The sequence below is a fragment of the Python bivittatus genome, unplaced genomic scaffold (assembly GCF_059951505.1).
Source record: "Python bivittatus isolate LINGU-HERP-01145 unplaced genomic scaffold, Pbiv_v1 ctg000610_np1212, whole genome shotgun sequence".
Taxonomy (NCBI): Eukaryota; Metazoa; Chordata; class Lepidosauria; order Squamata; family Pythonidae; genus Python; species Python bivittatus.
In genome coordinates this window covers 47633959-47658291 of record NW_028277088.1, presented here as the reverse complement: position 1 = coordinate 47658291, position 24333 = coordinate 47633959, and the positions used below count along the sequence as shown (strand labels likewise).

The following is a 24333-nucleotide window of genomic DNA, read 5'->3' as shown; positions in this document are numbered from 1 at the left end:
ATCTTTACTACAGTCTTTGACCAGCCTTTACAGTAGGAAAAGAGAAATAGTTTGGTACAGCAATTCATTATCAGGGAAAAAAAGAAAACAATAAGACAATAAAGCAATGTATCAGATTAAAAGTTTTGCACAATTGTATGACTTGATGAAGATATTTGGCCACCTGGTATGTGAGTGTAGAGTCAGCATCCCTTAAAAAGTAATAAACATAAAATTTATAGGTATGACCCTCAAATTTAGAGATGATTGGGGAGATCAAAGCACATCTTGGGGTATCATAAAAAGGACACGGTATGAGGACGTGGGCAAGAGTTTCTACCTTCCTGGATTCACAAAGGCAAAGTCTCTGTAAATAAGGAGTCCCGTGAAATATTCCCACCAGAGTGCTGAAGGAAGGGCATCAAAGCAGGCTCTGGAAAAGGCCCCTCTATATTTGCTTAGGGTTAGATTGTATAGATAACCTGCAGTAGAAGGTTTGCAGCTACCTAAATTTGGTGATAGAATTCAGGAGCACTGGTGGTATCATTTTGGCAATCAAAGTCCCTAATTCTTTCTTTCACTATTGATTTGGCATATTCCATAATAAGGGCACTTCTGCATTGATTTCTTTGTAACTGCATTGCAAAAAAAAAAAAAGCATTCAACTAAATTCTGATTAATTTACAGATTTGAGAAGGGCAAACTAGATAAGTTCACAACACATTGAAACAAGTCCTCTGGTTAAATATCTTGAGAAAGGATATATACATTTGAAAAATTGTATCTTTTTATATCATTTGTTATAAAAATCCAGATCAAACTTGTTATCATGAGTTCTTTTTACTTTAAGGTTCAATATTCCTACATTTGGAAGCAGGAAGACCATGCACAACTGTATGTGAAGATCTCCATGGCCAGATGTTTGGCACAGATAACCTTTTTGGGAGAAACAAAAAGAGGGGCCTGGAATCAATCTCCTCTACATCCTACTCCCAAATAAATAACTTCAGTCATAGTTGCCACATCTAGACAATGCAATAAAATTATCATAAATCCCAGATGTGGATGAGATTTTATCATAGGAAGCATATTTTTATCCATGCAGGACTCTATATTTTAGAGAAAGATTGGAAGTCAGAGGAACACCACAGGCTTTGCATGGAAAAAGCTTTGGAGAAAGACTCCTGCTGAAATCCCTGGAGAGCTGCTGCCTCTCAGCCCTAGACTGATTGAAAATCTAAATCAGCATCAGATAAATTCCAATTGTCTTTATATAAATTAACCATCTTGCATTGTATTAAAATGGACAGTTTCTTGACAACTACTTTAAGAATTCAGTTTGGGGCCTGTTCACAGTTCTAAAGGAATTAGCAAGCTTTTCTCAGACTTTCAGATATGCAAGTTAGTACAACACTCACAGCTGTAATGCAATATACATTCTACTAACAATGCAATTCTACATACTCCAAGCCAGATGTGAATAAAGATTTACTTTAAGGTATGGGTATGAACCGGTACTTAAGGTTATGATCCTTGACATGCTTGCCTGGAAGTAAGTCAACCTGCATAAAAATGTGTGAAGGTCAGGTAGCCATGATGTGGAAAATCTGTGATTAGATCCCACGATCATCTTTCTTTCCCCAATAGGTTCAGAAAATTAGGGAAGCCCAAATCTAAATTCCAGAACCTCAATCTAAATTGGGACCATTTATTTGGCTATCCACCCCCACCCCCATAATCTCAGACAAATTTTTCACATCATGTTAGCTTGATTCATCGCCTCCTTCAGCACTGCAGCATGTAATTTGGCATCCGCTAAAATTCTTCTCTCCTGTTTTAAGCATGTGTCAGTATTATTCTCTCCTAATAGGTGTATTACTCTAATTACTGGTTGCAGAGAGCCAGGGAGATGGCCTTGAAGCAAATATTCAGAAACTGTTACCAAAACAAAAAGGACAGAAGCATTCCTTAAGTCCTGGGAAGGGAGATAATACTAAGACGAGACTCAGGCTGACTCTTCCCTGACTCACTGGTATAAAAGGGAAGGGAGGAAAAGCACAATCAGATTTGCAAGATTCTGTTACTGTACAATAAATTATAGTTGTAGTCTTCCTGTGAAGTTAGTTTCCTGATCTGGTCTACCTTATAGAGCTGAAACTGATTGCATGCTAGAATCTAAAAGCAATGTTTCAATTGAAAAAAGCATGAGCAATCATTGCTTATCTACATCATTAAAAAAAAAATTTTTTTTTTACACAACTGATCATCATCTTGGCAGACACGTGGCTGGTGTTTTTCCATTTGCAATAAATTTCTTGTGGAATATGGGTCACAGGGCAGCAGATTTGGAAAGAAGACACTGCCATAAATTATCTTTTGCTGGCTATGGGCAAAAATTGTCCCATCTTCTCAAGGAACACAGCTTCTTTTAGCAGCAATGGAGAGTCTATACATATATGGAGTTTTAGAAGGAAGCAGTGGGCTTTTAAAATGTTCAAAGTGAGATCAAAATGAGTAGGGTTTCTTACCAGTACTTTCCTCCCAGACTTGGTAAAAAAGGCAAATATTGTGTGAAAAATATTCTCCTTTTCCTGAGGAATGACACATGGTGTTGGGTTATTCTGAAAAGAGCAGTTCCCTTTGTCCTGGGCAACCTAAAGAAAGATCACAAAGCATATGTCACTTCATACATCCTGTTTTGGATATTTTGATATATACCATTTTATTCATTATTATGTATCTGTTGTAGCTGTTGTTAAACTCCTACTTCTACATGACCAATAAGAAAATATGGCGGAACAAAAGCTATTTCTGCTGCCAATTACTGCTGCCAGAAAGATACTCCTTGTTTAAATACATGAACTGATACCAAGGAAAGCAAAGGAAAATTGCATCTATAAAGAAAAGCTAGGGAGGGGGATCCATTTCTGTCTTCCACTTGATGATTATAGCCCGTCCTAAAATGACTTTATTTGGAAGTGCAAAATATCTATTTCCATGAAAGAGAGTGCTGTTTGTATCTCAACAATATGATTGCCATTCACTACAGCTCCATAACATCATTATGGAAATCTAAAACAGTAAGATTGCAGGGAAGGAACTCTCAAAGCAAGAGCTACCATGGGAAGTAACTTCTGGACATTCACATGCCTGTGAATTCTGGAGTTGTAATGCTTACCTATGTGGGAGGAACCAGGGTGGGATGGTTTGCTGTAGATAATGCTATGTTTGCATTTATTATCATTGCAACCAGAACTCAAAAACTGTGCTCAGTTTTCAAAATGTAATTCAACATGTTTCATCAGTCACTAATACCATCAGTCATACCTATGCTACACAGAACCAAGGAAGAGACACATAATCTTATACAGGTTTTTGTACTCCTTTAAGATCTACTTCTGATGAAAAAAAATTATAAAAGATCAATAACCAAGGCTGTTTTGTGCATGACAGCAAACCTATCTGGACTAGTTCAGCAATCAAGAATGGACATCATTAACCCTCTTTGGCATAAACAATAAAGGCTTTCAAGTTTGGGAAAGAGGAAGTCCAGATGCCATCTAGTATACGAATAGCAAGAAGAAATATGTGCTTTATTTTATTTTAGAACATAGCTATAGTTTAAAGCCTGCAGTTGAACACAACCTTACAAGGCATCCAAAGGGAGAGTTTACATGTAACATTCCCGTGCTCAAGTGCTCCACAGCTGAAATCCAAGACAGTGCTTACATTTGGCCTTTCTTGGATGGCAAAGGAGGCTAATTTATGCACTGTAAGGATGCCAGGTGGTATTGATATTAAGTGGAGCTTCTCAGAAGATTCTTCCAAACAGCTGTTATAAGATGCAAGTTGATTAGACTGACACAAAACTGAATGCAATCCACCATACATGTATTATGTCCAGAAGGGGAGGAATCTCATTGTCTTGCTGATTGAACAGAATGACCAAAATTGTCTAAGTCTGTATGAAAGCGGATTCCTAAAATAATTTTGTAGTGATACACTGTATGTTGTTTCTGCTCACTTTTTGGATCAAAGGTTGACTGGTACTCTAGCCTGCAAATTAATTTCTTATTTATTTTAAAATCAAAACATACATACATATCTACATCTTTATGAATTAATTCCTTAAGAATGTCTCCAGTAGTAATATATTTAAACAGCCATTAGAATATATTCTTTAAAAACATAGAAAGGCTAATGAATATATAGATCTATTTATGTTAGAAAGCAATAATCAAATGTTCCACACATTTTTCTTACTGTTCCTAATAATGTTCCAGTTACACCTTTGTCAGAACTGGGAAATCATCTTCAGTGCCCTTCAGGAAAATTACACTGGCATTCTTTCATAGAGTTAAAAACTTTTCAAGAGAGAATTCTATGGCTAGGAAACTAAAATAATAATAATGAAGGACTTGATAGGTGGATAAAAATGCCAAATTCAGTCTAAACATCTGGCTGACTGTGCGACCAACCATATAATGATGATGATGATGATGATGATGATGATGCTACCCTATCAATTCTTTTGTTTCTTTGATATATATGACAAAGGCTAATATTCAGGAAATATTCCTAAATAATGCCTGAACAAATGAAGCATCTTGTTCATCAAAGCTTCTTAGCATGCATATCTATTTCAAAAGGGTGCTACTTTCCCTGCTATTAGGCAGAATGGACAGCTGTCTCAAACAGAAAATGTTGGGACAATGAGAATGACCAAGGTGTTGGACAAGATGTACATTATACAGTATAATGTACTGCTGCCCTCAGGTGGACTGGGGAATAGTGCTGCTTCCCAGTATTAATTGGCTTCTCTCTATATTGTTCTTTACCACAACATCTTGCCATCCACTTCTGGTATCAAAAGGCTATGGCCTTGTCCTAGCTTGCATAAGAATAGGTTTCAATTTTGGACCAGGAATGTGTTTTCTTCTTATAGCCTGAGCCCTTTCTCATTCTTTCTCTGCCTTCTCTCCCATCCATTTTCTTTCAGAACAGGGAGGAGCAACTAGAGCTCCCAAGACAACACATAGACCTTGTACCACACTGTTGTGATGTCCAGAATCCCCTCTGACCATAACTGCCAAAATCTCCCATTTCCCCACCTTTTTGAAACAAATCCTAGTATATGCTTGTAAGTTTTTATAAAACAAAAACATCCACAAAATAAAAATGTGTGATTTTTGTTGATGACCTTTACTCTGTGTATATTATTGTTATTGTCTTGCTTTTGTTTTGACTTTGTTGTACCCCACTCAGAGTCCATTGGGGATTGGGATAGGCTAGAAATATTGTGAAATAGTCAATAACTTTTCTTTCAAACTTAGAAAACCTTGCTCTGCTCAATGCAAGCCACAATCCAGCTCACTTTGCCTACTGTGGTCCATGGATCCTCAAAGAAAAAGCTAAGTATGGTTCCTGGCTACCAAAAGATTGCCCTCCTTGTCTTAGAAGTGACACCAAAGTTGCACTTTGATTTGGCCTGGATCCAATAGCCTTCTAGAGTAAATAATATGGTGGGCAGTTGGAACTCCTACTAGCATTTGTTTATGCAACAAATGCCTGTTGCTCTAGTAAAAATGTAGAGAAGAAAAAGTTTTGCCTCTATTTAATAAGCTTATTGGGGAGGTCAAACATAATGGCAAAGCAAGATACAGAGAATACTGTTTAAATCTTCCTGTAAACCTACCTCAACTCTTGATGTGGCAGAAACTCCCTTAATTCCAAAGCTAATTTCACTGTTTTGAGGCTAAGAATTAAGAATTTCTCAGAACTGACCTCAATTTTTCAGGAATTAGTATGGACAGATAGATAAAATTGTTTTACAACCAGAAGCCAGCAAAACAAACGTCCAGAGAAATACAAAAAACATAAGGTTTGGATGAGTGGAATTTGATCTACAGAAAGCATCTTCTGTCACATTCTTGAAGCTAAGTAGCAAAACCTGGTGACACTGTAGGTGACCTGGAAGTTTTTGCTGGCAATTAGGAAACAGGGGTTCCTGACTGCTCTAGGGTTGTTGCTAGAAAAGGTAGAATTAAATTTCAACATAACCTTAAATAAAATTTGCACTGTAGTAGCACATGTGTGACAATTTCAAATTCCTCCATACCACAAAAGCAGAGGTGGCAAGCTAGAGGAATATTATGATATCTCCCTTGCAATAGTGAGATATGGAAAGGGCATTAAAATGTTTCCTTGTGAAAGCCCAGCAATATTCAAAATAGACTAGTGTGTAAAGATAAGATGCCATGATCCTCCCATCAAATAAAGTTAGGGTCCTGCAAAAGCTGGGAAAATGAGCCAGATTAAACTAATTCTAGATCTGGAAAGCATTGTATAATCAATTCCTTAGCCTGGATCAATTCCTTAGCCCAATGATTTCTAGATCTGGAAAGCACTGTATAATCAATTCCTATATAATATACATACATAAATTGACTGGAAGTAGGCCACACAATGTTATTGTCTGGATAACGGCTAATATGTACATTTTTCCTTGTTTATATTGTATCACTTTCCTCAGCTAAACGCTTCCCTTAAAGCTGCTTTTTACAGCATGAATAAAAACACAGATATCATATTTATTTTTTAAAAAGCGAATTGCAATTACATAGGCAGAAATCTTCATCTGGAAGATGGGGGATCTCAGGTTATCCCTTTTGTCTCAACAGAGGAGAAAGGATAACCATTGCCTGGTACTATTGTGAAAGCTATTAGTACAGTGTACTGCTCAGCTTTTATCACATAATCTTAGGCCTAAGACAATGCAAGAAGGTGATGGAACCTAGCACAGAAAGGAAATTGAAAACTTTTTTCCCCATGAGAAGTGGGTTTTGAAACAGCATCACCATAGCAGTTTGAACAAGACTCTAAGCATAGCATGAGTTTTGAGCTTAAGGCATCAAAGTAACATCCTTGTGATGATACATTACTGGAGACCTGAAAATGAAATCACTTAAAAGATAATTGCTTAGTTATGCTTTGATACTGTAAACATTTAAAGTGTGGTTCCACAGAATGGGAATACTACCTAAATGCCACAACATTTCTTCTTTCATGATAATAAATTAGTTTGATTCACACTTATCACGTGATCATGCAATGATAATGGATGGTAATTCTCATCCAAGGGAATTGGATGAGCCGCTGACACAGACTGGCCTGGATGCAGAGAAGATTGAATAGAACTTTGATTATACAATGGGGTTTCCCCAGATCCTCTTTCTCCCACTACTTCTGAGATTCTGGAACCATGTGGAAGAAATCAGAAGAGGGCTGAGGCAAGGAATGCAAATTGGACATATTCAAGTAGGAGTGACTTCCTATTCACAAAACAGTTTTAGATCCAAGCTACTGTGATAAAACTGACATCAGTAATAATTTACAAAGAAACAACATCAGTATTAACTTATAAAGATATATTTAGTCTGAAGTACAATAAATCTGAACCTGTTTATAATTTAAGTGAACAGTTCCCTCTCAGTCAGGATCTAAAAAAGTAAGAAGATCCTGGGAAATTATTATAATGGTTGAAAATTAAATCTTCCTTATATGTTTTGTTACTGGGAAGCATTGTAACCCAATTTTGATATTTTATATTGGAGAAACCCCACTGTTTGGGTGACAGAAATTTTACTTCTTTTAAAACTAAGTCCATATCACTGCCCAAATTACTCACTATAATGTGAAAATTATAATCACTCTGAGGTAGGCTGTACCAGCTTTTTTCTTGTTAGGACTCTATTCGAGTTAATATAAAAAGTGAATTCCCATTTATCAGCCACTGATTCATGAGAAAAAAGGTTCAGCCATAGTTGGCATTAAGTTTTTTAAGCTTCTGGCATCAGCTTAACTAGCCTCTGATCAATCAGGCTTTGGCTTAAAGTAGGGTTAATATACTGTATCTTTCTGGCCTAGTCTGATATTGTTGTCCTATGTTAGAATATTAGTAAATGATTATCACTACTGTTTTTATTTATAACTTACTATTTTTAATGAATCATGTATCATTTTGGGGATTTAAAAAAAATTATAAAAAACCAGAACAGAAATTTTATCAGCGAATACCACTATATTATACAAAATGTACATATCTTGAGTAATGGAGTACATATCTTGAGTAACGGTGGTTGGGGTTAAAGGTTGGAAAACAGCTGAGCCATTATAGGAGACACAAGGGCCAATGATCTTGGAGAAGAGCATTACAGGGAAAACTAGGATAGTATATTGTATTTATGACTTAATAGGTACTCAGCTTTATTAGAAACAATTGGGTAAGATTTCCCCCATGAGCATTTTACGGTCATAAGTTACCACTGCATTAAATCATACTTTCATTCTTGAAATGGCAAGTCTGTGGGATAGACGCACATGTTACTATCCAGTAATTGCCAGATCTTTACAAAGAAGTCACTGCACATTAGCTTACCATCATCTGTCGAATATGGAACATATCAGCTCCAGTAGCTGAGAGACGGTTGGGAACTGAAATATCAACAAAAGATCCAGGAAGAGTACTTGGCCCGGCATTGTAGATCTTCAGAAAAGTAAAAACAAATGAGAGATGTACATGCTTCAGAAAATGTATGACAAAACAGCTATCTTTGTGTTTAGCCCCTATCTTTACATGATTTAACTACTTCCCATAATGGCTGACAACAGGAAAATTTATTTTCTCCAATAGGAAATAAAAATATATGAAGGATAAAAAGAACATACTGAATAGCAAATTATTAAGCTGAATGTAGAGCCTGACAAGACCCATTTGGTGAATCTCACTTAAGAGGAATTAGACTAATAGTTATCCCAGTCCTGTATACATACATGCATAGACCCAAATATTTATACATGGAAAAATAAAATAGTGCAGTTAGATACGGTCATGTATATTTAGAATTTTGAATATGCCATGGTCTATAAATGGTGCTGTTTGAATCCAGATGACTCTAAATATCCAAACATACAGACGTCATTCTCCAAACATTGCTCAAGTTCTGAGAAATGTATGAATGATAAAGAGAGGTAGCACATGATGCCAAATCCTTACAAAGTCCCAAAAGAATTTAAAAGGGAAAAGAATCCAGCTAGAGCCACTATAAACTCTACATAACTGCTGCATAAAATGCAAGCATAATGTAACATATCAGACAACAAAGAAAGTATTAATTCTTCAGTAATGAAAATAGATGTATAAAAGTTGTTTGAATCTCGGCAGCAAAGGAGATGGAAGGCTCCTTGTTTTTTAGATTTACTTTATCATACCATATATTTTAATACTTTTACAATTTCTTTAAACCATGGCATTCTTTCTATTCAGAAGCAGAACCTGCTGACTTTTTACTAGTTACATCTGTGATACGTTTTTAGCATAATTTTTCAAGCAAAGTAGTTTACCTATGCTTTATCCACGTTTCTGCTGAAAACTCTATCATTTTACAATAAAGCCATTCAGTATTCCTGTAAATAATGCTGCTTCACATAATCCATCATCAATGGAAAACAGACTATCTGACATATTTGTGCATGGAGTTCAGAGATAAATTTGATTAGAGTTGAGCCGAGAGGATTAATTTTTTACATACATTTTCATCAGTGTTCTAGGGTACCTTTTCCCTGTGTTAACAATGGAGGGGGGAGGGTATTGTGAAATAGCATGAAAATATTCAATTATTGAAAAAGCATTGCCTTCCCTCTGGCATCTCCTATTTTCCATATGACTTCCTTTAAGCAGCCCTAACTGGGGAAAAAAAGCTCTACAGCAGCTGTTATGAGGAATGAATTTAGGGCCAGATTTTTTGGCAGGAAAGTCCATCTCTGTGCATTTAAGCAGTTTTTCAGAAAATATTTTCCTACCATGCTGGAGGAAATCACTGCTTGTGATCTAATTGCTAAAGTGCTCTTGATTATATACCATATTCTTTTTGAAAGTCGTCAAGCATTCAGCATTCTTGTTGCATTTGGTTTTCATCTTCTTTTCTGTGGTTGTTGATGTTATTGCTTCCCCCCAAATTCTAAAATATAAGTCAAGACTACAATGTCTTGGTTTACAGAAGTGTTAAGGTCCTAAAATTCAAGCCTGAACACACATTTTCCATTTTTTTTCACTAAAGAAAAGCAAGTGAATGACGGTGACTATTTAATTGCTGTAGATTGTGGTCTTTGGGTGGTGGGAGACATATGCTATTCATTCATCGTAAAATAGCATCATGTTTGGGAGAAGCAGAAAAGCTTTTAAAATGCACTTGCCTAGAAAGTTAGCAGTTATTCATTAATGTAATTTTTCATTCTGTAGTTCCACCTAGTGGTTACAAAGGCTTCACTGCAGCGTACAGACTCAAGAATGATTTGGATGCAAAATGGATGATGAGGAAAGGCTCAACTAGTCTTTGAAATGTGATAGACTCATTTCATAACCAGGAGCACAATCCAGTGAATACTGTTGGAACATGTACATATGGAGCCAGTTGTTCTCCCTCTGATATTAATGGAATGGAAAAACATTCAATGTTGGGTTGGGATATTACAATATTGGGATTTGGGATACTAAAATACCATATATGTCTACTCAGAAGTAAGACACACTGAGTTAAATAATGCTGTCTTCAAAGTAAGTGTGGGCATCTAGACATTAGTTGGAAAGTGGCTGTAGGCTACTTCACATTATGTGTTAGCCAGTTCACAAGGATTGGAACTTAACCCAGTCTTAACTAAATTAAGAACCAATGGTTGTTGCGGGGGGAGGGGGGGACTGCATCCAAATCTGGCAAAATCTGGATCCAGTTCAATCTACAGCACGTTGTCCCTTAGCTAAATTCATCCATCACTAGTAGGGTCTTGTTTTAGTTTAGCTCACTGAAGAAATCTGCAGCAGATCATAAATCAGTAGAACAATGTTGCATCTGGAATGAGGTGCTTTAAAATGTAGACCTAGAGCAGGCCAGTATATATTGATATCGAGCCCAATCAAGCATGAACTAAGTAGACATAAGTCCACAGCAAGCAAAGTTTACACCAGAATGGCTGCACACAGTCATCAAGATGCAAACCCTGCCTTTATATACTTGCATCCTGATGTCTGATGAAAGTATATAAATCATATTTTCACATCATGGCACACACTTTTTACTTGCCCTTCCTCTTTACCCCATGGATGCCCATGTAACTAGTTAAATATTTGGAATGATAGCTATTTAACAATTTCCTCTGTTTACAGGCAATCAGAGAAAGGGACATTATTGTGTTTTCTCCTCCATGTTATACAAGTCTCCATGTTGCATAAGAGTGTACAACTTTTGCCTAATTGGGTTACACATTCCGCAAGCGTGCTGAACAAGGCATGTAGTATGCCTTATTTATTTATTTGTTTGTTTGTTTATTTTCCAATTTAAAAGCCACCTGACTTCACAAGATTTGGGGTGGCTTACAACTTTAAAAGCAAGAAAATACTTCTAATAAGAACATAGATCATCACATCTACTTAATGGGGGCCAGCACCCATTCTACCCCAAGGCCTGGGGAGAATAGCCAGGTTTTAAACAACTTTCTCAACCTTGTCAGGGTGGGACCCATATGGATCTCTGGGGGGGGGGGGGATGCTGTTCCATAGAATACACAGGTATATCTATGGATTTCCTGGGAGAAAGACTTATACCAGGTGAAACAGTACATAATATCAGAGAGAGGTCAACAGTTGTAGCAACCATTCTCTTTTTACTGATTTCCAGAGAAGTTGGCCTATGTCTCCCACAATTTCCAGCCAGCATAGCCAATGCCCCTTACTGTAAATTACAGTAGATATAGTCCAGCATTTCTGAAAGGTACCTGTTTGGAGAAGGCTGAACAGTTGCTTGTTGCTATATTCAAGAAATGCTCAGTTTGACAATGTATTTGTATTAATAGTGGCAGTGACAGCAGTAGCAGTAATAGTCCTAAATGTAATACTGGTAATGTTACTTTTTTTTCTCCAGAAATAATGTTGCTTAGTGTGTCTACATGGCGCTTCTTTTCCATGCAGAACAAACATGTGGGATAAATTAGGCTGACTGATTGAATGGTTGATGAATAATTAGAGATTTGAGCCAGGATGTCCCAAAGTTAGTGCCCTACTCTAAAGTGCAACTCTCAGTAGTTTAAATGGCATCTTCCAATTGTGCCTCTACAAGTCTAATCCCACAATGGATCTTTTCTTCTGAATCTTTTTGTCTGGATGTATTACAAATGATCTTACCATACACAGGGATTTCATGACTCACACAAAAAGTTTACTGGGATGACAATTCTCTTGGTTTTGTTAAATTACACATTGTTCTCAGAATTAGGTCTGGTCTGTCTTGCTTGTCATCTTTTATCTTTATCTTTTATCTTTTATTGATTTTATTGTAATTTCTTTGATTGTTGTGAGCCACCCAGAATCACTGAGAGTTGGGCAGCATGCAAGTTTAATAAATTATTACTATTTCTATTATTTTTGTCTTGCATCCTGGAAATGGGTATGGAGAGTGAAAGAAAGGCCTCCATTTGTGTTAATAATGCCATTAAATTTGCACTATTTTTTTTTTTAGAAAAACATATTCCTTGAAAATATCAATGACTAGGATCCACATAACTCTACAATGTATTCCAGACACTGACAGGGTGCTTAGAATTTGCATTTCTTAAGAAAGTACCCTCTTCTCATTCTATATGGTAAACCATGTCTGAAATTGGGGGGGAGGGGGAACAATTGAAAGTACTTGGTGACATGGCATGGGCTTTGGAGGAAAAATCAGCTACACAAACCAAAAAAGGAAAAACAAAACAAAAACTAGGTCCCTAAATTATGCCTTCTAATCCCAACGTGTATCTTAACTATATTGTTTTAATACTTTGCCATAAAACAAAGAAAATAATTACGTGGCACAGAACCCCAAAATCCACAGGGTTGCTAACCCTCAACCAGAAAAAAATGTTGTGATCCATTTACTCATCCTTTTTGATCAGAGACATGGGCAGTATGCAAATGTGAAGTGGGCAAAGATGCTTCAGATCTGGCCTGAGCATTCTTGCTGCATCCTTTGGCTGCTCCCTATAGAAACCAAGCCTTTCCTGGTCTTACACAGTAGCCACACATGCCAGAAAAATATTTGTTTGGGTTAAAGAGGCATTAAGGAGGTTACACCCTTGCCTGCTTTAGATCCAAATATTGCCCACCACCAGTATGCATATATCTATGTAAAAGTAAGTTTGTTCTGGTGATACCTTTTTTTTTTTTTTTTTACTATGATCCCTGTCCAACTTGCCAATCAAGGACAGAATGTAAGCCTCAGTTCAAAAAATTGCTTACCATCTCAAAAGGTCCACAGAGCCATAGAAGCCTCATTTATTGTACTGTAGCAAAGAACATACACTCATTGGCTTCTTTTCTTTATAGCCAGCAAAATCCCAGAAATATTAATATGCCCACTAGCAGGCACAGCTATGCTGCATCATTATTATTTTTTTACCTGAAGAGTAAAATTTAAGTCCTGAAAATGACACTCAAAATCTTCCAGCTGGGTAAACTGAGATGCTGCCACTGACTGCCCATAAATAAAAGAACTGGGGGACACCGTTCTGAAGAAGAGAAAAACAAGATCATATAAGAATGTGACTAATGACCTCACTTTATTTTGGTTGCACAAATCAGCTCCTGCTCCTAATCGTTTTTTGAAACTCGGTATCTCTTTTCTAAGTACTATTATCACATAACAGAGAGGAAAATATAAACAGAGTTATGACTGGAAAATTAAACAGACAGGCCTACAGTATGGCCTCCTTTTGACCTGTACTATCCCAGAACATTTGACCTCAACCTTTGGTCTAGTGGATCTGAACCAAAACATCTGCCTCGACCTCAGAAGTAATGTCTTTTTTCTTTTTTGTTTAAGGTAGTTTCTAGTGCCTTAATTAATCCATAATCCTTCTGTGATAAGGACAGGCAATCAGTCCTAGTATTACAGTCTGAGAAATTACTTGAGAAAAAAGAAACATTTTGCTCCTACCCTTATTGATAAACAAAGGAAAAATAAACAATTTTACTTTCTTACCCAGTGATGGATGAGTCTACTTCATGCATCAGGGGAACTGTCAAAGTGATAGAATTGTCCTGAAGGTTGTGTTCCAAGTTCCCACTGCAGGAAACAAGAGACTCAAGGATATTATATACTATCTTTTCATTCAGGTTCTCATTATAAGGTTCATTGCACTCTCTATTCCCCCCCCCCCGAGCTTCCTGTGACAATCATAAACAGATTAATATGGAAACAGGCTGTCTTTTGTAAATCAAAGCCAGCATCTTAAATTTTGCCCAGAAGCAAGCTGTAGTCAATGAAGGAGCTTCCAGGCTGGTGTAATTCAGCTTCTCAAACTTATTGCTGATAAAAGCCAAGGTACTCCATTTTGCATTCCTTTCTCATTTCAGTCCTCATCATCTCCGGATAGGATGAGGAATCCCCTACCTAATCCCCAGAAAAATCACTACTAGTCAGCATAGTCCAGGTTTCCCCAGCAACCAGCTTGTCCAAAGTTATGGGAACTGCAGTTGAATACATTTGAGAGCACTAGACTGGAGAAGATTAGTACACAAAAGTAGTTGAATCAGTGGTCTGATAAGTCTCTGCAGTTTGAAGTTAACACAGATTTATCTTAAAACATGGGTCTTATAGCATGATAATACATTTGGTGTACATACTTCTATATACATACATATATAGAACTGTTTAAGAGGATCTTTGATTTATAGATGTTACCATTCATTTTTATTGCTTTTTGATAGCTTGTTTTACATTTTATCTACTTCAGACACTTTATGCGAAGATCTAGCTCTCAGGAAAAGGCTCCAATGTTGGAAAAGGTGGAAGGAAAGAGAAGGACAGGAAGACCAGCAGTAAGGTGGATGGATTCAATTACAGTGGCAATGAGTACACAGCTGGAAGACCTGAAAGGCCAGGTTAAGGATAGATCATTATGGAGACCATCTATCTATGTGATTGGCACATAATCACATCAATCAATCAATCAATCAATCAATCAATCAATTTATGATTTTATATGTAGTTTAATGGGGGGGGGACTGTTTATCATTTGTTCTTTTTTACTTGTACCCTTGACACTTTATTGCTGAGATCGTAACCTAAGAATCTCTTGATTGTGGCAGACAAAAAAAAAAATCAAATACAACAATATACATAAGTATAAATGTGTAAGGTCAGGAATTTGATCATAATCATCAGCTCAGTCTCTTAGCTACTGTCCTTGGCTTTTTACTTCATGCAATATGAGCAGGGCATGCTATTGTGAATATTGTATTTGTGTATTTTGATATGCTCTTGTTAATTACTTCCTGTAAATGAAACATGGGCTGGTGTTCAAATATAAACAACCTCAGCATGCAAAGTTTTATTTGTAAAAGCACTGAGGTAAATCAGTAGTTAGGCTCATCAGGTTGCCTAACCACCAGTACCTGATTTGGAAAGCTCAGTAAGGGTATGGCTAGAAATGCATTTCAGTGTGTTTGGAAGGTACCAAATTTGAGGAGGTTCACTTCATGGTATGCATAGACATCATCTGTAAGTGTTTGTTCCATAAGTCTGCTATTTCTGAAGTTACTTTCTTCCCTTTGATATTCAAAGGGTAACTGCTGTTCTTTCATTGCCTCCAACTGTTCAAGCCTAGCTTTTTCTATTTTTTAAAATAGGGACTTCTGAATTTTACACTAGATAAAAATGGAGGAAGTGCAAAACTATGTCCTTTTAAAGTTAAAAGCGCAACTACTTTTAACATATAATAGAGGGAAAACAAAAACAAAAGCAGTACCCTTCATTTTAGAAGTGGTGGATCCAAGATCAAAAGTTCACCAGCTGAGCAGTGATCATTCCCATGTGATTCCCATCATTTCCTGTGTCTACTTGCAGATAGGACTACTATTTTATGGCTTAAAATAATGAGACGTATGCACTGTGCATTAGGGTTTTCAACACACTCCTTGTCAAATCCCTATGGGCCCATTATGAGGGCTCTATAGTCAAATGGAGAGAGTTGGTTCAAACTGTCTCTTAGCAGACTTCACAATATCCCCCAGGACACAAAAACATTCATCTCTGCCAAGCTCATGAGAAATCTGAAATCAGGATAAAGGAAGTCTAAAATGAAAAAAGCTAGCTATTTACATAACTGTAAATGTACAGATCCTCAGTATCAAATTAAATTTATCTGGCTTCTGGATAACTTTATCCAACTGCTATTTCACTGATGCAATAGTAAATAATGATTTTGCAGGCGTGGTTGAAAGCTATTTTTAAGTTACACTCATGCAAAAATGAGTGTATATGCAGAGTACATCATGAGAAATGCCAGGCTGGAAGAATCACAAGCCGGAATTAAGATTGCAGGGAGAATCATCAACAACCTCAGATATGCGGACGATACCACCCTAATGGCAGAAAGTGAAGAAGAACTAAAGAGCCTCTTGATGAGGGTGAAAGAGGAGAGTGCAAAAGCTGGCTTGAAACTCAACATTAAAAAAACTAAGATCATGGCATCTGGACCCATCAATTCCTGGCAAATAGAAGGGGTAGAAATGGAAGCAGTAACAGACTTCATTTATTTGGGCTCCAAGATCACCGCAGACGGAGACTGCAGCCATGAAATTAAAAGACGCTTGCTCCTTGGGAGGAAAGCTATGGCAAGCCTAGATAGCATATTAAAAAGCAGAGACGTCACCTTGCCGACAAAGATCCGCATAGTCAAAGCCATGGTTTTTCCAGTAGTAATGTATGGCTGTGAGAGCTGGACCATAAAAAAGGCCGAGCGCCGAAGAATTGATGCCTTTGAACTGTGGTGCTGGAGAAGACTCTTGAGAGTCCCCTGGACTGCTAGGAGGTCAAACCAGTCAATCTTAAAGGAAATCAACCCTGATTGCTCATTGGAAGGATCGATAATGAAGCTCAAGCTCAGATATTTTGGTCACCTAATGCGAAGAGAGATCTCTTTGGAGAAGACCCTGATGCTGGGAAAGATTGAAGGCAAAAGGAGAAGAGGACGGCAGAGGATGAGATGGTTAGATAGCATCACTGAAGCAATGAGCATGAAACTGAGCAAACTCAGGGAGGCAGTGAAGGACAGGAAGGCCTGGCGCGATATGGTTCATGGGGTCACGAAGAGTCGGACACGACTTAACGACTAAACAACAACAACAACATGTAAAAATGAGGTAGATAAATCTATCTCATCTTGAAGATTATCTGGCTCCTGCCACAGGACGTATCACAAAAAGGAATAGTCACAACATCCCCAGCCAACTGGTATCACTGACGATACATCATACACAAATATAACTCTACTGTACATGACATGACATATAAACTACATGACTTCTAAATTTGATCACAGCTGAATGTCTAAGAAGATATATACAGTATATCCATCCTAAAGAAACTGGACATTTGGTTCAATTTAGGCTGGTAGTTGGAAATTAAAACATGCATTCCTATCCTACATCTTAAGTCATGACAGAATGGAGAGAGATTAAGCCAATACACTGGTCATTTTTTACAAGCGGTTATCAGCTTTAGCGTCACAAACCCTCTGCACACACAAACCTTATGGCAGATCTTAATAAATCACGAATGAAAGCATGGTCTGCTTTCCTTCACTGATCTGAACAGAGGACTAACTGATTCATTACCCCAGTTTCAAATCTGTTTGCTTTTTCCTAATTTGGACATTAGCAGTTTGGCTGCAAGTAGAGCCTATTTTGGGGGCACAAGTGATTTTACCTGTTACAGTAAGCGTAGCCAGAGGTGTAGGTTGAGGTAATGTATAAAACACTGAGAGAAGATTGAAATGGAGAGCTGCTGGATGCAACTGTAATGTATGCAAGAGCAGAGCAAGCAGCATCCATTGTGAATATAGAAAGTGCTCTGGGGAACTTCAGACAATAAGCCATTTCAAGATTACCAGCATCAATCATCTTACATGCTGATTTGTATAATACTATTCTCCACTTACATTTTTCCTTATAAGGCAATTATTCTTAATTCAGGACTCATCTAAAGTTCTCAGCTTTTCTGAGTATTCTTATAATCTATACACTAACACCATTCCTCATTCCCTACATGATAATCGTGCTAAGGTATTTGCTGGGTTTTATTTACAGTGAAGAAAGGGTTTCTAAAAGTACTTAAGTATTGAATCCAGACTTAATCATACTTGGAGAAGACCCATAAAAACCAATGGGTGTGCTCCAAGTATAGCTAGTTTTGGGTTTATACTGTATGTTCCCTGAAATATTCTACATTTAGCTTTCAAGCCTGCCAACAATTAACTCTTCCAGTAAAGTCAGAGAGAAATAGGAAGAAAAATATAAGCTAGAGAATAACAGATTCTCTCTGCATTAAATTTCACTGGTGTAAGCATACTGAAGCAAAGCAAGTAGCTCTGATTATAATCTCTCTTTAGTTGGTTAGGATCAACAAAGAGCAATAGTATATTACTCGGGGAAGATCCCTATTTCAGTGGATCTTGGGCACAGTGGTCCCACAAGTTCCCTTGTCCACTGATATGTTACATGATGGTGACATCAGCATCATATTAGTCAAGCTGGTATTTTAACTTCACATAATGTCCTTGAAATAGTTTTGCTCTATAATCCAGTATCCTCCAGATGAGTTGGGATTGCCAAAATTACCAGTCAGCATTTTCTGCCTGTCTACATGAGCTCAGAAATATGAGAACTTTAGTCTCAGTTTTTCTGGGAGGGTTTTAGGATAGGGGCTGCTACAGTGGAATAGTATGGGAAATCTAAATGGTAGGTATAATCATCTAGTGTTGCTTGGAGTCCTAAGCTGGCATTTATTTTTAATATGAACCTACAGCAGATGACAGTGATAGACTCTGCCCCAAATTGCCATGTACTGATTTCACTTCTGACTCTACCCATCTTGCTATCCAGTGCCATGAATGTAAGCAAGTCATGTGTTAGGTCAGAGACATAGTCCTGATCTGCCACAACAATGGGAACTGAATGTAAAATCTGTATTACCTCTGAGCAGATACAAGGAATGAAAGAATTTCTTCTTCTCCAGACAGATGGCTAGTGTCAAAGATAACACTGAATTCATACTAAGGGAAACAGAAAGCAACATTTAGCACATTGTGGATATTAGAATAAGTATGATTGCTATCTGAATACCTTACTTTTGTTACATGATCACATTTTCCCCAAAAAACATACATTTGGCATCATTTATCATATTCCAGATTTGAAATCTCTACACATTTTCAGAGATGGGTAATCATATGATGGTGTTTTTTCTGGGTACACACCCAATTGTCCCACTATGACGAGGCATCGTAAGTACAAGGAAAAGACCTCTGCAATTGCACTCACAGCTAGATGGTAAATCATATGTGTAAACAGTGGTCTGCAAGGGATTTTCCAGCTGAATTCAATCATTGCACACAGAGTATAAAATAGGTACCAATCATTCAAAAGGAGGAATAGGAACAGTGGATTTTGTCTTCCCTGCTTGTTCCTCCCACTGAAAGCTGATAGGTGTCACTGCCACTTAACTGGCATAAGAAATCAGGACTATTTTTATATGCCTGTCAAGGCCATTGTGCTTCAACTATTAGGTTCATCTTTGCAACACTTTGGTGGAACAAATTGTATAAGCTGGGTTTTACAATCATATAATGAAATCTGACTCATTGACCTTTTGGTAGTATACTGAAAATATTTATCACTGACACCCCACATCCCACAGTAAGGCAACACCCCAGAGATTAAAAAAATGATAAATTGCCCACAGAAAGAACTTTCTGGTTCATCTTGAACACACAACATTTGTCTTTTACTTACTGAAAAGCATGGAAGATATTTTCAACTAAATTAATAATAAAATATGTTTTGCATTTCTGTTGCCCTTGAAATAGACTTTTGTACAGGTGCATGCACAAACATGTAGGGGACAGAGTACTTATAACGGCCCATTACAACCTGTTGCCTTTGATCTAGCCCTGATATTGGTGGAGGAAAAGCATAATTGTTTGGCTTATAACTTTTCTGGAACCCATATCTTGTTCTAGTAAGAGGAATTGTTCTGAAGGGAAAGCAACTGACGCTGAGCATTACATTCAACTTACATATTTTTACTGCAAACTGCTGTAGTACCCTTCCTTAAGTTTCATTTTCCTCCCTAAATTGAAGAGATATGAATAGGAAGGGACTAGGAAAAAAAAAATGAGAATCTAGCCATGTCCAACAAAAATTGACTTGACTTGACTGGATGCATACAGAATCAGGACAGAAAAAGGAATTATTTGAACTATTTAAAAATAGTTAATTTTATTAACTAATTTCATAAAATTTTTATTAACTAATTTAAAATAGTTAATTTTAAAATTTAGCATAATTGCATTTTTTCCCTTCCCAGAATGAAAAGTGATGCTTGTGGACTTATCTAATTAATTTTCCTGCCCTTGGGTATTTTGCATCTTGATAATGGAGTATGGGTGCTATTCATTACTATACCTCAAGGAGCAAGGTCTCTTAAACTGACCCAGCACAGAATTAAGCTTCAAAATATTCAGAAATACTGTCAGAATGTAACAGCTTAATCTCAAGAGTTAATTTAACAGATGCAACAAATAAAAAGTTAAAAAGAAAAAAAATAAGACATTTTATTTTTATTGGCTCTGTGCTGTATGCATTTGACCTTTAAATCCTTTGAATAGCAGGCGAAAATACAAAACACAGCTGAGCAACTAGGGACAGCAATGGTGGACAGCCTCTTCGAAGGCCCTGCCAAGGAAGCTTCACAGAATCATTTTCTGGCAGCTAAAAAAGACTCCCATTTGAATTCCCAGTCAATTTCTATTAGGACTCTGTGGTTATGAATAGCTGTCACAGTCCTCCTGAATTCTACCTAGTGAGGAAAGATTAGCGGACCCTTCTAAGAAAAACAGAGAGGTGGCCCAACATCTCTTCAGTCAAAAGGCCAAACCACTCTGTATTTGCAAAGTACAGGTAGTCCTTGCTTACTGACCAGTCATTCAGTGACCGAAGTTACAGCAGCACTGAAAAAGGAGACTTACGACCGGTCCTTGAAGATGTGGCCGTCACGGCATCTCTGCAGTCATGTGATTGTGATTTGGGTGCTTGACAACCAACCATGTTTACAATGGTCACAGCATCCTGAGGTCATGTGATCACCATTTGAGACCTTCACAGCTGGATTCCAATAAGCAAGTCAATGGGGAAGCCCGCAGGAAGTCGCAAGTCACAGACACGTGACATCACACTTAACAACCCGCTGTGATTCACTCAATGACTGTAGCCAGAACTGATGTTGCAAGCCGGTGCAGTCCCATGATGTTTCACTTAATGACTGCACTGCTTAGCGACAGAGTTGCCTGTTCCAATTGTAGTTGGTAAGTGAGGACTACCTGTAGTCTATGGTCCACACATTTCTTTGCTATGCAGGAAACCTCACTGTTGTAGAAAGTCATCATGAAATACCTTGGATTTTGATCTCATGAAGGGAAAGCCCACGCTGCACTTAAGAAAGTCTGAGTCCGGTTCCAGCAACTCACAAGCAATACCCATCTCATCCTGAAAGAAGCAGAAGGAAAGCCTTTTTAAAAACACTTTAGCAAGTGAGTGTATAGCAGAGAAAACGTTTGGTGGGATCCAGATTAATTTAGCAGCACAGAGGCTGCATTTCTACCCACTTATCTAAGAGGAAGCTACTGCAGTGGGATTTACTTCCGATAGATAGGTTTGTCCTGTTTCTTCCTAATGAAATTAGTGGAACATTAGTTATGACTAATTTGCCCTTTCAATTTCAGCCTAAGTCCAAACAAACCAATCACCAATAAATAAATACCAAAAACAAGAGATATGAGGAACTGCAAACCAGAGAAAGAAAGAGAGAGAAATCAAGCACCCTACTAGTGCTGGGGAACACATCCAGAGCGTGAAATGATTAGAAGAAGAAATATTCAGCATTGCTCTGCCACTTTTGTCTATTGGGGAAAAAAACAAATAGATGCATTCAAAGGGTAGACAGATCCAGACAACCTTTACCATGATGGGATTCTGAAGAGCTGTACCACTTTATAAGGCTCTGTCATGAAATAATTGGTATCTGCTTCTGCTTACACACTCTCTGTTTACTGACCAATGAAGCTGATATTGTTCCTCTCTCTCTCTCACTCAAAGAAATGCATTCCAATTAGGAGGAGGATTAAAACATCCTGCAGGGGCTATGGGATGTACCACGAAACCAACTGTACCTCCCTGTAAAAGTTACAGTTAAAAACAAACTGTAGCTCCCTGTAGTTCCTCCCAATAAAGGGCAATGCAGTGAAGTCTTTAATGGCCAAATACTGACTTTATGACATTAGCAAAAGCTGAAATCTCCACAAGCTTCTGGGTGTCAAAACACGATTGCCTCCACTCATCAATCCAGATGGAAGAAATGCTATTCAATGGCAGTCATTTGACACCAGCATTTATACACATCTTACCAGATGCAATGCCTATTTTGGCTTTTTCTTGCCGCCATTCTTTTTAATAAATATAATTGATTAGCATTCTTTCCTTATTACCCCAAACACATTTAAAGGGAAAGACTTAAAAAAAAATCTGCACTCAGTTCACACCGCTATTATATTGCAATGTGTATTTTCAGAGGGGAGTTATAAGAAGATCCAATTTATGGTAAGAATAAGTCCTTGAAAGACGTGACAAATTAAGACTGCTGAGCACATCTTTCTTTAATGCCCATGACATAGAGACATGTGTAATATTTTTAACTCCACAACCGCTGTCAAAACTGTCAGATCATGTTGATCTGGCACATTTGGAATTGCTAGTGATGCACAACAATCCTTTAAGTAATATGCAAAGTTCATGTTAGTTCATGTATAAATTCATGTATAAACTCCTTAATACATTTTTATATTATTTTTATTATGATATTTTACAGACTGGATTTTATCACATAGATCAGCAATAGCATCACCATTTTATTTGTAGAATTTAGAGCTATGATCTTGTACCTTATTGTGTTAATAATATTAAATTTCATTTAATGCTGAAATGGCTACAGTTCTTATTTATGTCATTTTATGCTAGACATAAATAAAGATCTTCATGTGGTTCTGTTATACTATCAATATATGGATGTAATAAAAATATATATTGAATGACATTGTTAAGAAAAAAGAAATTGCTATCTGATCTGTGGCAAGTTGTGTGATCAGATAAAGTCTTCTGCATCTCCTGCACAAGCCACTTAATTCTGCAGAGCAGAAGATGAAAAGACACTAATATTCTGCCAGGTCTCAGCACGACACTATACAGCTCATAGATTTCTCCTGCTGTGGTTTGACCATAAAGTTTCCAGGTTGGGTTTACGAAAAAAAGAAGCTAGCCAGCCCTGCTAACTTCTCCCTAGCTTTGCTACACTGTCTCTGACAGAGACCTTCCCGTCTCCCCATTCTTGCTCAGCTTAGGACACCAACTGGCTCTTTTTCTTGTCTCTGTATCTATGTTCTAATTTGCCTCCCTTTAAAATAGCTCATTTCATACACTGCCTCCAATTCCTTCTGTATATCTCAGCCCATCACTCTGTCCAAGCCCATTCCTGTTTCAACTTTAGTTAGATCAAGAAACCAGCAGTACAAGAGGAACTCAGCTCAGGCTCAGGCCTGGTGTCATTGTCAGTCCCATGTTATCATCTAGAAATTCTTTGAGACAGAACACATCAAACTAGCATTTGAAGGAAGAGGCCTATGTCTTTTATACCAATGACTTCACTTATCCCCTGGACATGATCACCAGCAAATGCAGCAGGCAGAGTAAGGTTTCTAAGTTGTAGGATTACCTTTTTAAGACACTCTATTCTTTAAGAAAGGAGTGGAGCCTAAAAAAGGAAACTTGGCCCAAAATGAATAAAATATGAATCCCAAACCATGATGTTGGAACTATCCATGGTTCTAGAAATCCAATTTTTCCTAACTCAAACTTTTATTGGACCACAGGGATCTTCTGCTTGTGGTAAATCCAGAGTTGCTATCATTAATTTCAGCATATTTTAAAATTATTACTATTAAGTTTCCATCAAATCTTGACCTGATTATCTAAAATTGAATTATTACCTTTTGTCTGACCAGCATGTAAGAAGTATATAGTTACAAGAGATTAATATGTTTGCTCTACTTATCCAAGTGGAACTTCTCATTTTCAAAACCTGAAAGACAATCTCACATCTCAGCTCATATTTTAAGTGGTTTAGAAAAATTCCCCACTATAATTTTGTCAAG

The 24333-nt window shown here is 37.4% G+C and overlaps 1 protein-coding gene and 1 long non-coding RNA gene across 5 annotated transcripts in view; one reads left to right on the top strand and one right to left on the bottom strand.

Annotated features, from left to right (window-relative positions):
* Nucleotides 1-5091, top strand: part of LOC148214617 (uncharacterized) — a 30771-nt gene extending 25680 nt beyond the window's left edge. Inside the window, exon 4 of one of the 2 annotated variants that reach the window (XR_015797715.1) lies at nt 4979-5091. This is a non-coding gene — a long non-coding RNA (uncharacterized LOC148214617). Of the gene's footprint in view, nt 1-829; nt 2500-4978 lie in introns of those variants that run through there. The other variant, XR_015797716.1, reaches the window with a different exon arrangement.
* ITGA9 (integrin subunit alpha 9) overlaps nt 1-24333 on the bottom strand; it is a 228395-nt gene that overhangs the window by 34399 nt on the left and 169663 nt on the right. For all 3 annotated transcript variants that reach the window (XR_015797714.1, XM_088149934.1, XM_088149933.1), the window contains exons 19-24: nt 21524-21616; nt 19046-19125; nt 14052-14135; nt 13470-13578; nt 8417-8524; nt 2508-2633 (exon numbers count right to left, since the gene is read on the bottom strand). Coding sequence is in view for 2 of the 3 variants with exons in the window: in XM_088149934.1 (XP_088006060.1) it covers nt 2508-2633; nt 8417-8524; nt 13470-13578; nt 14052-14135; nt 19046-19125; nt 21524-21616 (600 nt within the window). In the remaining variant the exon portion in view is untranslated. The remainder of the gene's footprint in view (nt 1-2507; nt 2634-8416; nt 8525-13469; nt 13579-14051; nt 14136-19045; nt 19126-21523; nt 21617-24333) is intronic.